Consider the following 16651-nt stretch of genomic DNA (forward strand, 5'->3'; position numbering starts at 1 on the left):
TAATATAGTTTACTTGCTTATATAAGTTGTTGCTTCACATGTTCAGATTGTTTTCACATAACAAAATGCTCCTTATATTATTTGCAAATTCTTTATTATCTTTTTGTATATTTTGTCTATTTGACCTAAACCCCTAGTGTATAATTTATGCATTTTAATCTTAAAAGTCAAGTCTATTTTGACATATCTTGAGAAATGGTTGAAATTAAAATTTAACTCTTCCCTTAGATGTGCTTATTTTAAATTTCTGCATCATGTCTGTTTATCAGGTAGGTAGTAAGTCTATTAATACCTCAATGAGGACCCTAAAATATGTGATTTGTAATTATGAGATGAAGTTGGATTTTCTTTTCAATGTTGACCTGAAGAACTTCTCATTTTTCAGATGACAAGATTTCACTTTATAACACTAACATGACTTTTTTTTTCTAATTAGAAACATTGTGATAGACAAAAAGCAAATCTACGAATTCGCTTCAGACCTTCCCTCTTTCAACATGTTGGTCTGCATTCTTCACTAACAGGAAAAATTCAGAAACTTACGGTTGGTGATTTTGTTTGATTTTTCACATTAACATACAATTTGTTATGTAGTGCATTATCAGTACTCTTAAGTATAAATAAGCTGTAGATTGTTCTAATTGCATATATGTCTTTCCTCCTAGGATAAAGATTACATGAAACCATTACTTCTAAAAATCCATGTAAACCCACCTGCAGAAGTATCTACTTCTTTGAAGGTCTACCAAGGACATACACTGGAGAAAACATATATGGGGGAGGATTTCTTCTGGGCTATAACCCCAGTGGCAGGAGACTACATCTTGTTTAAATTTGATAAGCCAGTCAATGTAGAAAGGTTGGTGATTATTGAAATACATTTGGACTTACAGTTAAATCTTCTTTCATAAGTGACTCATGATAGAATTTTTTTGTGTGTATAACAGATGTGAGGAGACAGTGGGTTCCAAATGTTGGGTTATAATATATTTTTTATAACTTGATAAGAAAATGGGTGTGGTGTTTTCAGATATAAAAGCATTTAGCATGTTTGATAAATTATTTTGCTATGTCTAAACATATATTTAGTATATTTTTAATACTTACATGTAGAACTGTGCCACAAAATCTCAAATTTGTATTCTCATCCTTATCCTGGAATATCCCTTAAGATCTGAGTGAGAGCTGGTTGACTATTTAGAATATTAGTTGAAATAGCAAGATTAACATACTGTGACTATCTCTAGTCAATGGTTTTGCAGTTGTTGGGTTACTTTTACTACATCATGGAGGAATTCACAACCCTTTTATGTTTTTCAACATTTACATCCATTGTATAAAGCTTAGGACTCTTTCTCTCCATTTTTAATTTAGCGTCATGGGTCCTTCAGACTCTCTTAGCTTTGGCTGTGTTTCCCAGACTGTGTGTAGCATATTCACATGTGATCCCCAGAAAAGAATATAATTCTTTAGCCTGTGATTTATTATGTAATGTGTTCTCCTGAGAAGGTCATTTGGTTTTTAGAATATGCCAGAAGTCATTTGGAGTAATTCTGTTTAAGGTGGACAAAAACAATGCATAGCTATAATATAATATTTTAAATTTTCTTTAGTTACTTTAAATGGATTCTAAGGAGAAATTTAAGTGTGAAAATGTTTTAAGCAGTGGGGGTAGCACTGGAAAAAAACATAGAAGTACTGTTAAGTCATATTTTGCACTTAAATGAGTATGTAATATTTGTTATTTAATATTTATTTCTATACTGTATAGTGATTATCTGTGCTTTGAGGTATTGTTTACTACACTTAGAGAAACAACAATTTTCTTTCTCCTTGATGAACAAGAACAGCCTCAAGCATGTCTATTGGTTTATTTTTAGCAAATGAAAATTTCATTGAAGAATCTGCCTAAAAACCTCATGCATTAAAGATCAAATTTCATAACAATAAGTACAAGTACATTTACAATAAATCTCTGTAGAGTAGTGTTTACTTGCCCTTACTGAAGGCACTATTCTAGGAGAAACTCATATATGAATTTTAGAGTTCTTGGATAGGCCCACCCTTCCTAGGACAGAAAAAAAAATCATTTTTTGATTTTCACAATAATTTACATGCTAAGAGGGGGAAAGCAGAAGTTGAATTTATCAATATAGACTTGACGTGTTAGGAAAAATGTTTTCTGACTATATGGCATGATATGTGTTCATTATACAAAAATCTAAAAGTCTGAGGAATAAGGAAAAGAATCAGAACTCCAAGGACACCATTGTGACCACATTGGCACATTTTTTTTCTTGGTTATTCTTTGTGCTTTCTACTTTGAGGTCATAGTGTACATGTAATTTTATATCTTATATTTTCTAGTATTATACTCTGTCATATATGAATGTGAATATTTTAGTGGCTGCACAGGCATGGCTCCACCATCATTTACTTCTTCCAATGTTAAATTTTTAGGTGATATTGAGTTTTTCACTATAGATAATTGCATATCAAACAGCTCTGAGTCAACTTGTCTAAACTCCAGATTATATCCACTCATATTTTTGCATCTACAGATGAGATACCAAATGGCCCATGGTTATATGATATAGCATTCCAAGGTAAAGAAGTCTTAAAAAAACGTGTCTTAAGAAAATTCTGGAAGTAATTTTTGGTGTAGCTTAGAAGTAGCTGCTTACTAGGGTCCCTGACCTGTGTAACATTTGCAAATCAAGTCCTCATCATAGAAGCCTTCTGCCCACAAATATCATGCTGTAACCATGTCGGAGCTCTGTTGTAACTATTACTTGTTGAATATTTGTAATATGCAAGGTACTTTATTGTCAGTTCTCATAAACTTCTTGATAATAGTCATGTGAAGGTGAGAACATCTGCATTGTACAGATGACACTCAGGTTCAGAAAGCTAATGCAACTTGCTAAGGTGAAAATTCTAGTAATTGGGACACCTAGAACTTGGGTGCAGGTGTTTGTGACTGCTAAGCATAAACTTTTAACTAATTGACTGAACTAATCTTGAGTTATAGATTTGGATTTAGATATGCTTTGTGTGCCCTGTCTGGTTTCCACCCTCCTCCACTTACCCACACATACTAGTTTTCAGAGTATCAAAACATAAGAACAAAATACTCATACTCGAAGAGTATTTTAGATTTACCACAGTATGTCATGTAACCAGTCATTATTCAACTATTTGTTAACACGGACAAATGGAATTATTCAGATATTTGGGATTGGTTAATTCATTTTTACTCTACTAATACTAAAATTATTTATATTGGATAAAACTAGTCTTTGACCTTGCAACAACTTATATCTGTGTTAGTGAAAATTTTCTCTGATCAGGACACAGTATTATAATGCAGTTTTGATTATTCCTATCAAGAAGTATATATATATTTAAAGCCATATAAACAGCAGCATTTTTAATCTTGTTAAGTACATTATTATGTTAAACAGCAAACATGCCCCTTCTGATAGAAGGCATTAACATGTCTCCCAAGGCTTGCACCCTTCAGTTTTTAATTCCCCACAATTCAGAACATCACCGTGCAGTTACTACAAGTCCTAGTGTCAACTTCTGTAGAAAGCTTCCTCTGCAGTAAGGCCACCTTCTTGAACATTTGTAAAGTTTAGTCTGACTCGTATTTTTATTTTTATGTTTGTATTTTTAGTTATTTGTTCCATAGTGGCAATCAAGAACATCCAGGAGATATGCTGCTAAACACATCTGTGGAAGTTTTGCCTTTTAAGGTATGAATATTTTTTACCCTTAATTTTCCTTAAGAACACCAATGGACTTGCTTTGAGGCTATTCTTATTTATAAGGTGAAAGAAAATGTTCATTATTGTGGGACCTCGTTGGTAATTTAATTTCTTTTGAAATACGGAACACCTACTATATTGTCCTGTTTGCCTTATTCGTAGAATGAGCCTTCATTTAGTTTCCTGTTGAAAATACTTGGAAGTTTATACTAGGAAAATAAATGAATCATTCTTTTACCAAAATGTTTACCGGCTGTTTGTATTTTGAGTCCTCAAATACCATGTGGTTTTAATGCCTATTGATTAATACACAGAATTAATGTATTGGCCTTTAAGGAATGCTTAGATATCTTTCAAGTTAGCACACAGTTCTTGTGCATATTTTTAATAGAAATTAGTGTTTTATTAAGTTGGTTTGAATTTTAAATTATCTAAAATTTAAATTCCTAATCACCAGTATGTTATATACAGGTTCAGATGGTAGTTAGAGAAAAGAACACACATATTGATAAGCCTTTTAAGGTTTAAGACCGAAATGACATTTTCTGTTTTTAGATATAGCTGTGACACAAATGCCATTTTTATTTTTATTTAGATATATTGATAACTTATCTTTGTTTTAAGTAAAACAGTTTATAAAATTAATGCTTTTGTTTTGTTTTAGAGTGAAGGTTTGGAAATAAGCAAGGAAACCAAAGATAAACGATTAGAAGATGGTTATTTCAGGATAGGTAATGACTACTTTAGACTGGTAAAAATGTCCTTGATTTTTTTTAACTTAACCCTAAAGTAATTTTAAATGCTTTCAAATGTTCAACAGCTTTAGGATTACAATTACCACCAGTGCACTCCAAATTTTATTTGTTCTTGTGTTCTGTTATCTTGACCCAACTAGGATTTCAGATCAAAGGTTCATTTACTGGTTCCCATTTTTTTCCTCTACCTGTCAGTTGTTGATATTCACATCAGATAATCTGCCTTCAGCTGCATTTTGCAGTCTTTCTGCTTTACCTTAGCTATTCTCTGGTCTCAGCAATATCCATATTGCCAGATCACCTCCTCTGAGCGTATGTTAACACCGACATTTTTTTATTGCTCACCACACTTTTTGCTGTCACCATTCATCTGGTTGCCTGAGTGTAACATGGGGAGACACCCCGCATACCACCCCATGCGCTTTACTACCCATTAGCATAAATATGTCCATTTGCGATGGTGATCTGGGCTCTGTGCCTCTGTATCTGAACCAGAGAAGGACTGCATCTGCCTCTGTCCTTTTGTTGGCTTTCTATAGAGCCACTGCAGTTACCTTTTAAAAATGTCACCATTGTTGAGTTGGCCAAATATATTGTTTAGCTTTTTCTGTAAAATAAAAGACATATTTTTCATTTTCACCAGTAACTATTGATTTGGATATTTTGAGTATGTTTGCTGTCTTTTACTATTGGCTTGTAACCCATGGAAGCCAGGGCTGTTGCTAAATAAACATCTTGCAATACATAACACAGCCCCATAGCAAGGAATTATTTGGCCAAAATGTCAGTAGTACCAAGAAACTTTGAAAATCACTTTTGACGTGTTCGATCAGTCACAGCACCTTCTCTACACACTGCACAGATTTTGTTTTTTTACATTTCAGTTGTGTTTTTGCCTTTCTGGAAATATTAAAGCATAATATCCTGAAAATGTTGTGTATCTTCTTCCATCTTCAATTTTCAAATGGCTGCACAAAAATTCACCAATTTTGATAAGTTTTTTAAACTATATTTTATTGATTATGCTACTACAGTTGTCCCATTTGCCCCCCTTTATTCCCCTCTGCCCTGTACAGCCCCTCCCACCCACATTCCTCCCTTTGTACTTCATGTCCATGGGTTGTACATATAAGTTCTTTGGCCTCTACGTTTTCTATACTATTCTTAACCTCCCCCTGTTTACTTTCTACCTACCATTTATGCTACTTATTCTCTGTACCTTTTACCATTCTCTCCCCCTCTCACTCTCCCACTGATAACCCTCCATGTGATCTCCATTTCTGTGATTCTGTTCCTGTTCTTGTTGTTTGCTTAGTTTATTTATTTGTATTTTTTAGGTTTGGTTATTAATAGCTGTGAGTTTGTTGTCATTTTACTGTTCATATTTTTGATCTTCTTTTTCTTAGATAAGTCCCTTTAACATTTCATATAAGGGCTGGGTGATGATGAACTCCTTTAGCTTGACTTTATCTGGGAAGCACTTGTTCTGCCTTTCCATTCTAAATGATAGCTCTGCTGGATAGAGTCATCTTGGCTGTAGGTCTTTGCCTTTCATGACTTCAAATACTTCTTTACAGCCCCTTCCTGCCTATAAGGTTTCCTTTGAGAAATCACCTATAGCCTTATGGGAATTCCTTTGTAAGTAACTGTCTCCTTTTCTCTTGCTGCTTTTAAGATTCTCTCCTTATCTTTAATCTTGGATTATGTACTTATGATGTGCCTTGGTGTGTTCCTTCTTCAGTTCAACTTCTTCAGGACTCTGTGAGCTTCTTGGACTTCCTGAAAGTCTATTTTCTTTGCCAGATTGGGGATGTCCTCCTTTATTATTTTTTCAACTGAGTTTTCAATTTCTTGCTCTTCCTCTTCTCCTTCTGGCACCCCTGTGATTCAGATGTTGGAACGTTTAGATGTTGTAGAGGTTCCTAAGCCTCTCCTCATTTTTTTTGAATTTTTGTTTCTTCATTCTGTTCTGATTGTTTCTTTTTTCCTTCTGCTCCAAATCATTCTCTCTGACTTGAGTCCTCATTTCCTTCCTGTCACTGTTGATTTCGTGTATATATATTTTTAATTTCACTTTGGGTAGCCTTCATTTCTTCCTCCATTTTGTGACTGAGCTCAATCAGTTCTGTGCGCATTCTGATTACCAGTGTTTTGAACTCTGCATCAGATAGGTTGGCTATCCCCTCTTCACTTAGTTCTTTTTCTGGAGCTTTGATCTGTTCTTTCATTTGGGCCATATTTCTTTGTCTCAGTGCACCTGTTATGTTATAAGGAGGCGGAGACTTGGGTGTTCACCAGGGTAGGGCAATCCCTTTTGCTGTGTTGTGATGCCGTATGTGGGGAATGGGTATGAGAGGAAACAGTGCCTCTTCCTCAACTCTCTGCTGGTTTTCAGTCACTTCCCCTACTACCCACAATCAAATTGTGGTGCTGATTCCTGAGTCGGTGGGTTTGTGTACATTCTAGGACCCCATGGGTCTCTCCAATAAACTCTCCTGTTAGGCTGGGAGTTTCTCCTGCTGCCACATCAACCCCATAGATGTTTTCAGTCAGAGGCCTTGAAGCTTTTTACCCCTGCACTGGAACCCTGGGTTGTGTGGTATGTCTCACTCCCCAGTTGTTCCTCCTGGTTTATCAGCATGCGAATGTGGGACCACCCAGTCTGCAAGCTGCTGCCTCGCCCAGTCCACCAGACACCACCTTGCCCACCCTCGTCCTCCAGCCACTGCCTTGCCTCCAGTCCTCTCTGCCCTGGATGCCCATCTCCACCCCTCCTACCAGTCCGGATGAAGGTTTCTTCTTTTTTTTTAAAAAAATATATTTTATTGATTATACCATTATAGTTGTTCTATTCCCCCCCTTCATTCCCCTCCACCTGCACACTCCCTCCCCCACCATTCTCCCCGCCTTAGTTTATAACCACGTGTCTCAAGTTCTTTAGATTCTATATTTCCCCTACTATTCTCGCCCTCCCCCCTATCTATTTTCTACCTACCGTCTATGCTATTTGCTGTACCTTCTCCCCCTTCTCCTCCTCCCACTACCCTGTTGCTAACCCTCCATGTGTTCTTCATTTCTATGGTTCCACTCCTGATCTAGCTGTCCTCTTGGTTTGCTTTTGTTTTAGGTGTGGTTGTTAATAACTGTGAGTTTGCTGTCCTTTCACTGTTCATATTTTTCATCTTCTTTTTCTTATATAAGTCCCTTTAGCATTTCATATAATAAGGGCTTGGTGATGATGAACTCCTTGAACTTGACCTTATCTGAGAAGCACTTTATCTGTCCTTCCATTCTAAATGAAAGTTTTGCTGGATAAAGCAATCTTGGCTGTAGGTCTTTGGATTTCATGACTTGGAATACTTCTTTCCAGCCCCTTCTTGCCTGTAAGGTCTCTTTTGAGAAATCCGCTGACAGTCTGATGGGTACTCCTTTGTAGGTGACTGTCCCCTTATCCCTTGCTGCTTCTAGGATTCTCTCCTTCATTTTAGTCTTGGCTAATGTAATTATGATGTGCCTTGGTGTGTTCCTTCTTGGGTCCAACTTCTTTGGGACTCTCTGAGCTTCCTGGATTTCCTGGAAGTCTATTTCCTTTGCCAGACTGGGGAAGTTCTCCTTTATTATTTGTTCAAATAAGTTTTCCACTCGTGGCTGTTTCTTTCCCCCTTCTGGTACCCCTATAATCCGGATGTTGGAACGTTTAAAGATGTCCTGGAGGTTCCTAAGCCTCTCCTCATTTTTTTGAATTCTCATTTCTTCATTCCTTTCTGGTGGGATGTTTTGTTCTTCCTTCTGGTCCATTCCATTGATTTGAGTCCCAGTTTCCTTTCCATCGCTATTGGTTTCCTGTGTATCTCCCTTCATTTCAATTAGTTTAGCCTTCATATGTTCCTCTAATTTATGACTATAATCAACCAGTCCTGTGAGCATCCTGATAAACAGTGTCCTGAACTGTGCTTCTGAGAGGCAGGCAATTTCTTGGTCGCTTAGAGTTATTGGCTCTGGGACTTTGAGTTCTTCTTGCACCATCTTTTGGGCTCTTCGTGCCTGTTACGTAGCAGAAGCAGAGCCCTAGGTCTTCAGAGCAGGGCAACTCAGTCCCTGGGTTGTGACGCTGTATGTGAGGGCGGGGTCAAAGAGGAGCAATGGTGTCCCGTCTGCCGCCTCCTGCCGTGGCCCCAACAGGTGCGGCAGCTGCCACCGTCACCGGGCTTGCGCGTTTCGTCCCACTGCACGGGTGTGTGCCACCGCCGTCAGCCCTCGCCCCCTGGGGCCTGCGTGGTCTGTCTCCCTGTGCGGGAATGTGCGACCGCAGTCAGTCTGCCCCACACCCTGACCGGGTCCGGGCTACCTGCGCGCCTGGCTCTGGGGATCTTTTCTGCCCAACCCAGCTCCGCTGCTGGCTCCGCCCCTCTTACCGTCCCCGTTAAATGGTTAGTGGTTGTCGGACTTCCGTATAATTCAATTTTCTGTTTTGTGGCTGTGTCTTTGTTTCTCTAAACCTTTGTTGTATTCAAACTTGGTTGTGGGAGAAGGCCCAGTGTTTCCACTTATGCCTCTATCTTGGTGGAAGTCCAGTCTGGATGAAGGTTTCTTCTTTAACTCCTTGGTTGTTGGACTTTCATGCAGTTCGATTTTCTGTCAGTTCTGGTTGTTTTTGTTTTTAAATTTGTTGTCCTTCTTTTGCTGTGATTCCAATGTGTCTACTTACTTCTCCATCATGGCTAGAAGTCTCTGATAATTTTTTTTCCAGTATGACTGCTGTCAAAATACAATCTAACAAAATTGTTTTGAATAACGTTAAAGACAACTAAGAGCTGTGATAGAGAAAAAAAGTAACAGACTTTTAGATGAACCCAATATAATTATGTTAACCTAGCTAAAACCTAATAACTTTCCATTATCAGATTCCTTAGTTCCCATCCACGTTCACAACTTGTTACTTTCCTCCTATTCTTTATTTCTCCAGTCCCAAGACTGTCAGTCCTCTTATGTCCCATGTTCTCATGTGTAGTCATGTTTGTGGATTTTTTTCAACTGAAATGATCAATTGACATGTCTCCTCCTAGTGACACTTTCTCATCATTTTTAAATAGTTTAGTTGCCTCTCTCCTTGGCTCTTCATACCACAGGGTATGTACCTGTACCGTGTCGTCATAGTTCCATTCTGTGTTCTCACTGTGGAAATGAAGTGTTGTTGTCTGCCACATAGGGCCTTTCACTTGATAGGTATCAACTCAGTGAACAACTATATATTTCCTTTTCAAAAAATATATTTTACTGATTATGCTATTACAGTTATGTCATTTTTATCTTCCCTTTATCCCCCTCTGCCAGGTGGTACTCCTATTCCCTCCAGCATTTGCTCCTGGCTTAGTTCATGTCCATGGGTCATACATATAAGTTCTTTGGCTTCTCCATTTCCCATACTATTCTTAACCTCCCCCTGTCTGTTTTGTACATATCAATTATGCTTATTATTACCTGTACCTTTGCCCCTATTCTCCCCTCTCCTCCTCCCTGCTGAAACCCTCCATGTGATCTCCATTTCTGTGATTCTGTTCTTGTTCTAGTTGTTTCCTTAGGTGGTGTTTGTGTTATGTTCAGTTGTTGATTGTTGTGAATTTATTGTCATTTTACTTTTCGCATTTTTGATTTTTTGCTAGATAAGTCCCTTTAACATTTCATGTAATAAGGGTTGGGTGATGATAAACTTCTTTAACTTGACCTTATCTAGGAAGCATTTATCTGCCCTTCCATTCTAAATGATAGCTTTGCTGGATGGAGTAATCTTGGATGTTGGTACTTGGATGAAGAGACTTGAAGAGTTCTTCCCAGCCCTTTCATGCCACTAAGGCTTTTTTGAGACATCAGCTGCTAGTCTTATGGGAACTCCTTTGTAGATAACTATCTCCTTTTCTCTTGCTGCTTTTAAGATTCTCTCTTTATCTTTAATATTGGGTAATGTAATTATGATGTGCCTTGGTGTGTTCCTCTTTGGGTCCAACTTCTTTGGGACTCTCTGAGCTTCTTGGACTTCCTAGAAGTCTGTTTCCTTCACCATATTGGGGAAGTTTTCTTTCATTATTTTTTCAAATAAGTTTTTAATTTCATGCTTTCCTCTTCGCCTTCTGGAACCCCTGTGATTTGAATGTGGGAACATTTAAAGTTGTCCCAGATATTCATTCCTAAGACTCTCTTCATTTTCTTGAATTCTTGTTTCTTCATTCTATTCCGGTTTATATATTTATTACTATTGTTTTGAGTCCCAGTTTCCTTCCCTTCACTGTTGGTTCCCTGTTTTTTTGTTTTCTGTATTTTACTTTGTATAGACCTCACCTCTTCCTCTATTTTGCGACTGTATTTAGTAATTTCTGTGAGCATCCTGATTACCAGTGTTTTGAACTGTGCATCTGATAGGCTATCCTATCTCCTCGTTGACTAATTCTTCTTCTGGAGTTTTGATCTGTTCCTTCATTTGGGCCATATTTGTTTGTCTCAGCACATCTGTTACATTGTAAGGGGCAGAAGCTTAGGTATTCGCCAGGATGTGGCAGCCATATTGTGGTGCTGTATGTGGGGGAGGGGCCAGAGAAGGAACATTGCCACTCTCTCTGTTTTTGCCTTGCTTTCAGTCACTTTGCCTGCTTCCCACCAGCAGATTGTGCCCTTTCAGGTGCTGCCCTGGTGCTGACACCTGCGTGGGTGGGCTTGTATATGTTGTAGGATCCTGTGGACCCGTCCAGCAAACTCTCCTGTGCCACTGGCAGTTTCTCCCAGTGCTGCAGCTCCAACAGGTTTTTACCACCGGAGGTTTTGAGTCTTTATTTCCCTGTGCTGGAACCCTGGGTTGTGTGCTCTGTCTCCCTTTCCAGTTGTTCCAGTTTATCTGCATGTGAATATGGGACTGCCTGGTCCACCAGCTGCCACCTTGTCACATGTCCTGTCTACTCTGGCTGCCCATCTCCACCCCTCCTACCTGTCTGGATGAATGTTCTTCTTTAACTCCTTGGTTGTCAGACTTCCACTCTGTTTTTCGGTTAGTACTGGTTGTTTTTGTTGCTGTTGTTGTTTTTAAATTGGTTGTTATCCTTCTTTTTGTTTTGCAAGGAAGTGAAGTGTATCTACCTACACCTCCATCTTGGCTAGAAGGGCCTATTTTCTTTTGCTTACAAGAATTAATGCTTTTCTTAGTAGTAGGGAAGAAAAGAATACTGGTAAATTAATATTGTGAGTTTACAGGCCAGATACAGCTTGTAGAGCAGTTTTATGTTTGGTGAATGTCAGTCAGTTTTTGCCACAAGACTTGTACCCTAACCCTTACTAATTTCTATATAGTTTGGGTATATAGATGATTTTATTTTCATATTTGGGTTATATCTTAGCCCACCTCTAGAAAAATACATAAAATGGCAGAGTATACTGAGACATTTATTAACCCTATTACCTGTCAATTATTTAATTTCTCAGAATGTTGTGTTGTAAATTATAAAAGTAGCATAGGAAATAGATACATCTATATTAAGTATCTCTTCAGCAATTTGAAGATCATCTCAAACATCAACTCATACATACTTAGAACCAGAAGAGAACTTATGAATCATCAGACCCCTAGATCTTGCATCACAAAAGTGTGCGTCAGAAACATGGAGCAGTGATTTTGTTTTTCAACTGTACAGAAAAAAAAAGCTCCCTTAAGAAGTATGCTTAATGGAATTGTGTGTGGAATTAATGGAATTCGCAGACCTTCTCCCTTGTGAAATAACCATAACTGGTGAAAATTTTTTTTTAATTCTCACCTGAGGATATGCTTTTATTGATTTTAGAAAAAGAGGAAGGGAAAGAGAGAGGTGGAAGGGGGAGAGAGGGGGGTGGGGGGAAGAAACATCTGGGGGTCACCTTCTGTACAATCCCTGACTGAGGATTGAACCTGTAACTTGATGCCCCAACCAACTGAATCACCTGGCTAGGGCATGAAAATTATTTTTTTTAAAAAATACAGCAAATGGAGAAACATTTACTCATGAAAATCTGAATCTTGGTAAGAACATTAAGAATCCTAGGCATTTGAGCCCTCACCTGCTTCATTACCCACACTGCCCATGTCAGTGAGATGGGAGCTCTACTCTCTGCAGGTACAACCGAGAACACTGAACTCCCTCTCCTACCAGCTCCCATGCTGGGCCTGTGGAATCTCACCAGGAAGGGCAGGTGCAAGCATCTCCTCCTCCCCAAGTCTGTGTTGCCAGAAGTTCTGTTCAGACAAGAGCAGCTAAGAAATCTGAGGTTCTCTTCCTTCACTAAACCTCCATTCATAGGGCAGAAGCTCTTTCTCAGGTATAGCAAGGGGAGGAGACTTGGCCCTGATCACTCGCTCTCACCTCAGGTCACTTGCTCTAGCACACTGGGAAAGGTAAGCCAAGAAAATGAAGGGATACTGCTACTCCCCAGTGCTCTGCTCATAAAGCAGGGGTGTTACTCTGGGGGAAACAGACTGCTGTCCTTGCCAAAGATTCTGGGCAGTTGTACAGGTATTTTTCTCTAGAAGAGAGGCAGGCTTAAAAACAGAGAGCTCTATTGCTCTCCTAAAGGGGACTAATTTATTTGAAACAGAGCTTGGTGAAGTTCAAGCTTAAGGGCAGTGTGGAATATAATTGGGGTTTTATATTCCAAGAAAATAAGAGGAGACTGGTAGCTACATTGAAGCTAAACTGTAGACTATTCAGAAGTTTGACCGAACCAGGGAAAGAGCTAGTTAGTAACTGAGTCTTCTTGGGTGGGAAGGAGCCACCAAGACTGGCCCACCAAGAGGCCAGTATTTAATTGGGTCTGACCAAGTAACATTATGCCTGAAGCCACGTCATAAACAATAGATGGCAATTAGTAGAGAACTGATGGTTGAAGGTGGGGTAGATTAGATGGGTGTGACACGACAGCTGAGGACAGTCTTGTGAAAGAAATACTAATTAAATTAAAGAGGGCTGAAGAGCAGAGAAATACTGAAAGAAATGAACCACTGTCAAGGTGGCAGAATGAGATCCAAAAAGGATGACCTTGGAAATCCTTGGCAATGCCAGCATTTTATGATACGATTCTAGTCATTGTTTAGTAATTTCCTCCTTCATTTCCCCCTTTTTTCCTGTCTTTCTTACCAGGTATAGACCATTGGATTAAGGACAGAAGTTAAATTTGTTGTTTGGAAAGATAATATATGCACATGCTATAAAATACAAATTTAAAAGGGTAAACCTAAGTCTTTAAACATCTTTTTATATCCTCACCTGAGGATGTATTTCTTGTCTTTGTTATTTAGAGAGAGAGGGAGAGAATGAAACACAGATGAGACATATCTGTTGTTGGAAAATCGGTTCTCCTCTCCAACTACGTTCACATAGTTCTGAACATTCATTCACAGGGAAGAGAATGGGCCTAGCCAAGGTGGGTGAGACAGGCATAGGTCCCCAATCCCTTCGTCCTGAGGATTTACATAGTTTTCGGGGTGAGGTGAGGGAGTTACATATTGATGGTTGGGTTAAGGCCTAGGCTTATTCTCCTCCCTGAGAATGTATTACTAGTAAACTCTGCTTGTATACTAATCAGATTGCTGATCTTTAATTCTTTACTGCATCAGGGAAAAGAATCAAGTTTTTCACATCAATCAGCTTCCTGCACACACCCTGACTGGGAATTGAACCCACAACCTTTTCATGTATAGGATGACTCCCCAAGTTGGGGAGTCAGGGCTAGACTTAAGTCTTATTCCCTCTTCTTTCCCCTCCCACCAGTGCTTCATAGAGGCAGTTACTGTAATGATTTGTGTTTTTTCAGAAGTAGCCTAGTCATAAATAAAGATGAGTAAATTCTTCAAAAACACGTAGTGATGCACAAATGATCACATACTGAGTGTGTAACCTTGTTCTGCATCTTGTTTTTTTCCACTAAACAAAATACATATGTGCATATGGAAGATGAACCGTTTTAAAAATTAAAAATTGTAAATATTTCAGATATACAAAAAGATGCAAATATAATTAAAATCTGTGTATCCAGCCTAAGATTTGCCAATTCGGTTGTTTTTCCCTAATGTCTTCTTTTTTCCCCCTCCACCCAAGGGTAACTGCTATGCTAAATTTTATGGCTACCATTTCCATGTGCACTGTACTACATAAGTATAAAATTTCCCTGAGCAATGCTCAGTGTTTTTTTTACTGTTTTTAAATTTGATGTTACATCATTCTGTAGTCTATAATTTTTCTCTCACCATTGTGAGAGTTATCCATGTGGATGTGTGTATCTATGGCTTATTCATTTTCACTGCTGTATAGATTCTCTTGCTTGGCATAAAGTTTGTTTCCCTCATTCTATTATTATAAACAATGCTGATTTGAACACTTAAGCATGTGTATGAGTTTCTCTACAACACAGGTGGCAAACACAAGGCCTGAGGGCTGAATCTGGCCCTCCACCGTGTTGTATCTGACCCAGCACCTTGTTTCTAGCCCAGCAGCAGCGCTGAGCTCCTTGCCCCTACATTTACATTTATACAGTCCTAAAATTACCTTTGGCCCTTTGAAAGCAATCTTGAGGCTAATGTGGCCCCTGGTGAAAATGAGCCTGACACCCCTGCTCTACAACATATACTTAGAGATGGCAGGAAGTCTTCAACTGCATTACCTTCAACTTCATTTTTTTCATTGGCTGCCTAGTATTTCCTCATATTAGCATATCATAATTTATTTCACCAGTCTCGTAGTGATGGTTACCTAGTTTGTTTGCAATTTTTGCACATGTGAGAACATACCTGCAGAATAAAATTGCTGGTTGAGGTATTTTAATGAGGCCAATTACATTATTTGGTAATTGTTTTTCTAATTAAATGAGCTCATCAGGTGACAATGCCAGATATCTCATTGTTGAAGTGTTTCAATTTCACAGTAATTTTCAGTCTTAAATCCCTGCATAACCCAATAGTCAGTAATACTTTTTTGTATTCCCTATCCCGGTCCAGTCCCAAGTGTGGACATACTTTTATGAAATAAATTTATTAATAATTTTTCAATAAAAACATTACTTTAGAGGTATGTACATTTAATATTTTTATACAAATGAACACAAGCCTTGTCTGGTACGATTTCCAACTCGTTTGTATCTTATCTTACTGGAGGTCCAGTCTATCCATATGTTGTAAGACCCTAGAGTAGACTCTATAACACCATACGAGGCAGCAAACTATACCCCAGGGTCTGATCTGGCTCATTGCCTGTTACTGAATAGACCGTGAGCTAAGAACATTTTAAAAATCTTTCTCATTGTTTATTTTCACTTTTAAATGGTTAAAAAATAAAAAGAATATCATTCACATGTAAAACTTATAAAAAGTTCTAATATCAGTGTCCATAAATAAAGTTGTGTTGGCACACACCCATGCTCATTTGTATTTGTATTATGGATTGTCTGCATGCTTTCATGCTACGACAGCAGAATGAGAAGTTGCAGTAGAGATTGAGATGGTACTCTCATTGCTTCAAATTGTTGCTTGGTGCACTACAAATAGCAATGATGGCCCTGGCTGGTGTGGCTCAGTGGGCTGACTCCCAGCCTGTGAACCAAAGGGTCACCAGTCTGATTCCCAGTCAGGGCACATGCCTGGGTTGCAGGCCAGGTTCCCAGTAGGGGGCGCATGAGAGGCAACCACACATTGATGTTTCTTTCTCTCCCTCTCTTCCTCCCTTCTCCACTCTAAAAAATAAATCTTAAAAAAAATTAAAAAAAACCCGAATACCAATGATGATGTCTAATTTGACAGTATTTCTAGTTCCACACACATCACTATACTGTGACATTTACAAAAAAATTGCCAGTGTTTACCCAACATGTCAAAACAAGAAAAGTAGACTCTGAATGCTTTTTAACTCAGTGGAATGTGGATTATTTTATGACAGGAGGTGGCAGATCGGTGTGGTTATTACGCAGTGATGCAGTAGTTCTGCTAAAGAAGACATAACCTTACTATGCACTCACAATATTCCCAACTCACAGGAAAGCAATGATCAGAAAACTTAGAAAATTTTAAATGGAATATTTCATCACAGTAGAATTTCTTCACAAAATGAATTCAAATGAGGGTGT

The 16651-nt window shown here is 38.5% G+C and overlaps 1 protein-coding gene across 3 annotated transcripts in view; it reads left to right on the top strand.

The window, feature by feature from the left end:
* The window catches only part of MGAT4A (alpha-1,3-mannosyl-glycoprotein 4-beta-N-acetylglucosaminyltransferase A), a 131511-nt gene that overhangs the window by 111539 nt on the left and 3321 nt on the right, over window positions 1-16651 (top strand). For 2 of the 3 annotated variants that reach the window (XM_037056804.1, XM_037056805.1), the window contains exons 11-14: window positions 437-544; window positions 666-859; window positions 3680-3758; window positions 4435-4501. In XM_037056804.1, coding sequence (XP_036912699.1) covers window positions 437-544; window positions 666-859; window positions 3680-3758; window positions 4435-4501 — 448 coding nt within the window. Of the gene's footprint in view, window positions 1-436; window positions 545-665; window positions 860-3679; window positions 3759-4434; window positions 4522-16651 lie in introns of all 3 variants that reach the window. The other variant, XR_005068001.1, reaches the window with a different exon arrangement.

This window comes from Sturnira hondurensis, unplaced genomic scaffold (genome assembly GCF_014824575.4).
Source record: "Sturnira hondurensis isolate 20B ecotype Veracruz unplaced genomic scaffold, ASM1482457v3 Scaffold0009178, whole genome shotgun sequence".
NCBI classification, from domain to species: domain Eukaryota; kingdom Metazoa; phylum Chordata; class Mammalia; order Chiroptera; family Phyllostomidae; genus Sturnira; species Sturnira hondurensis.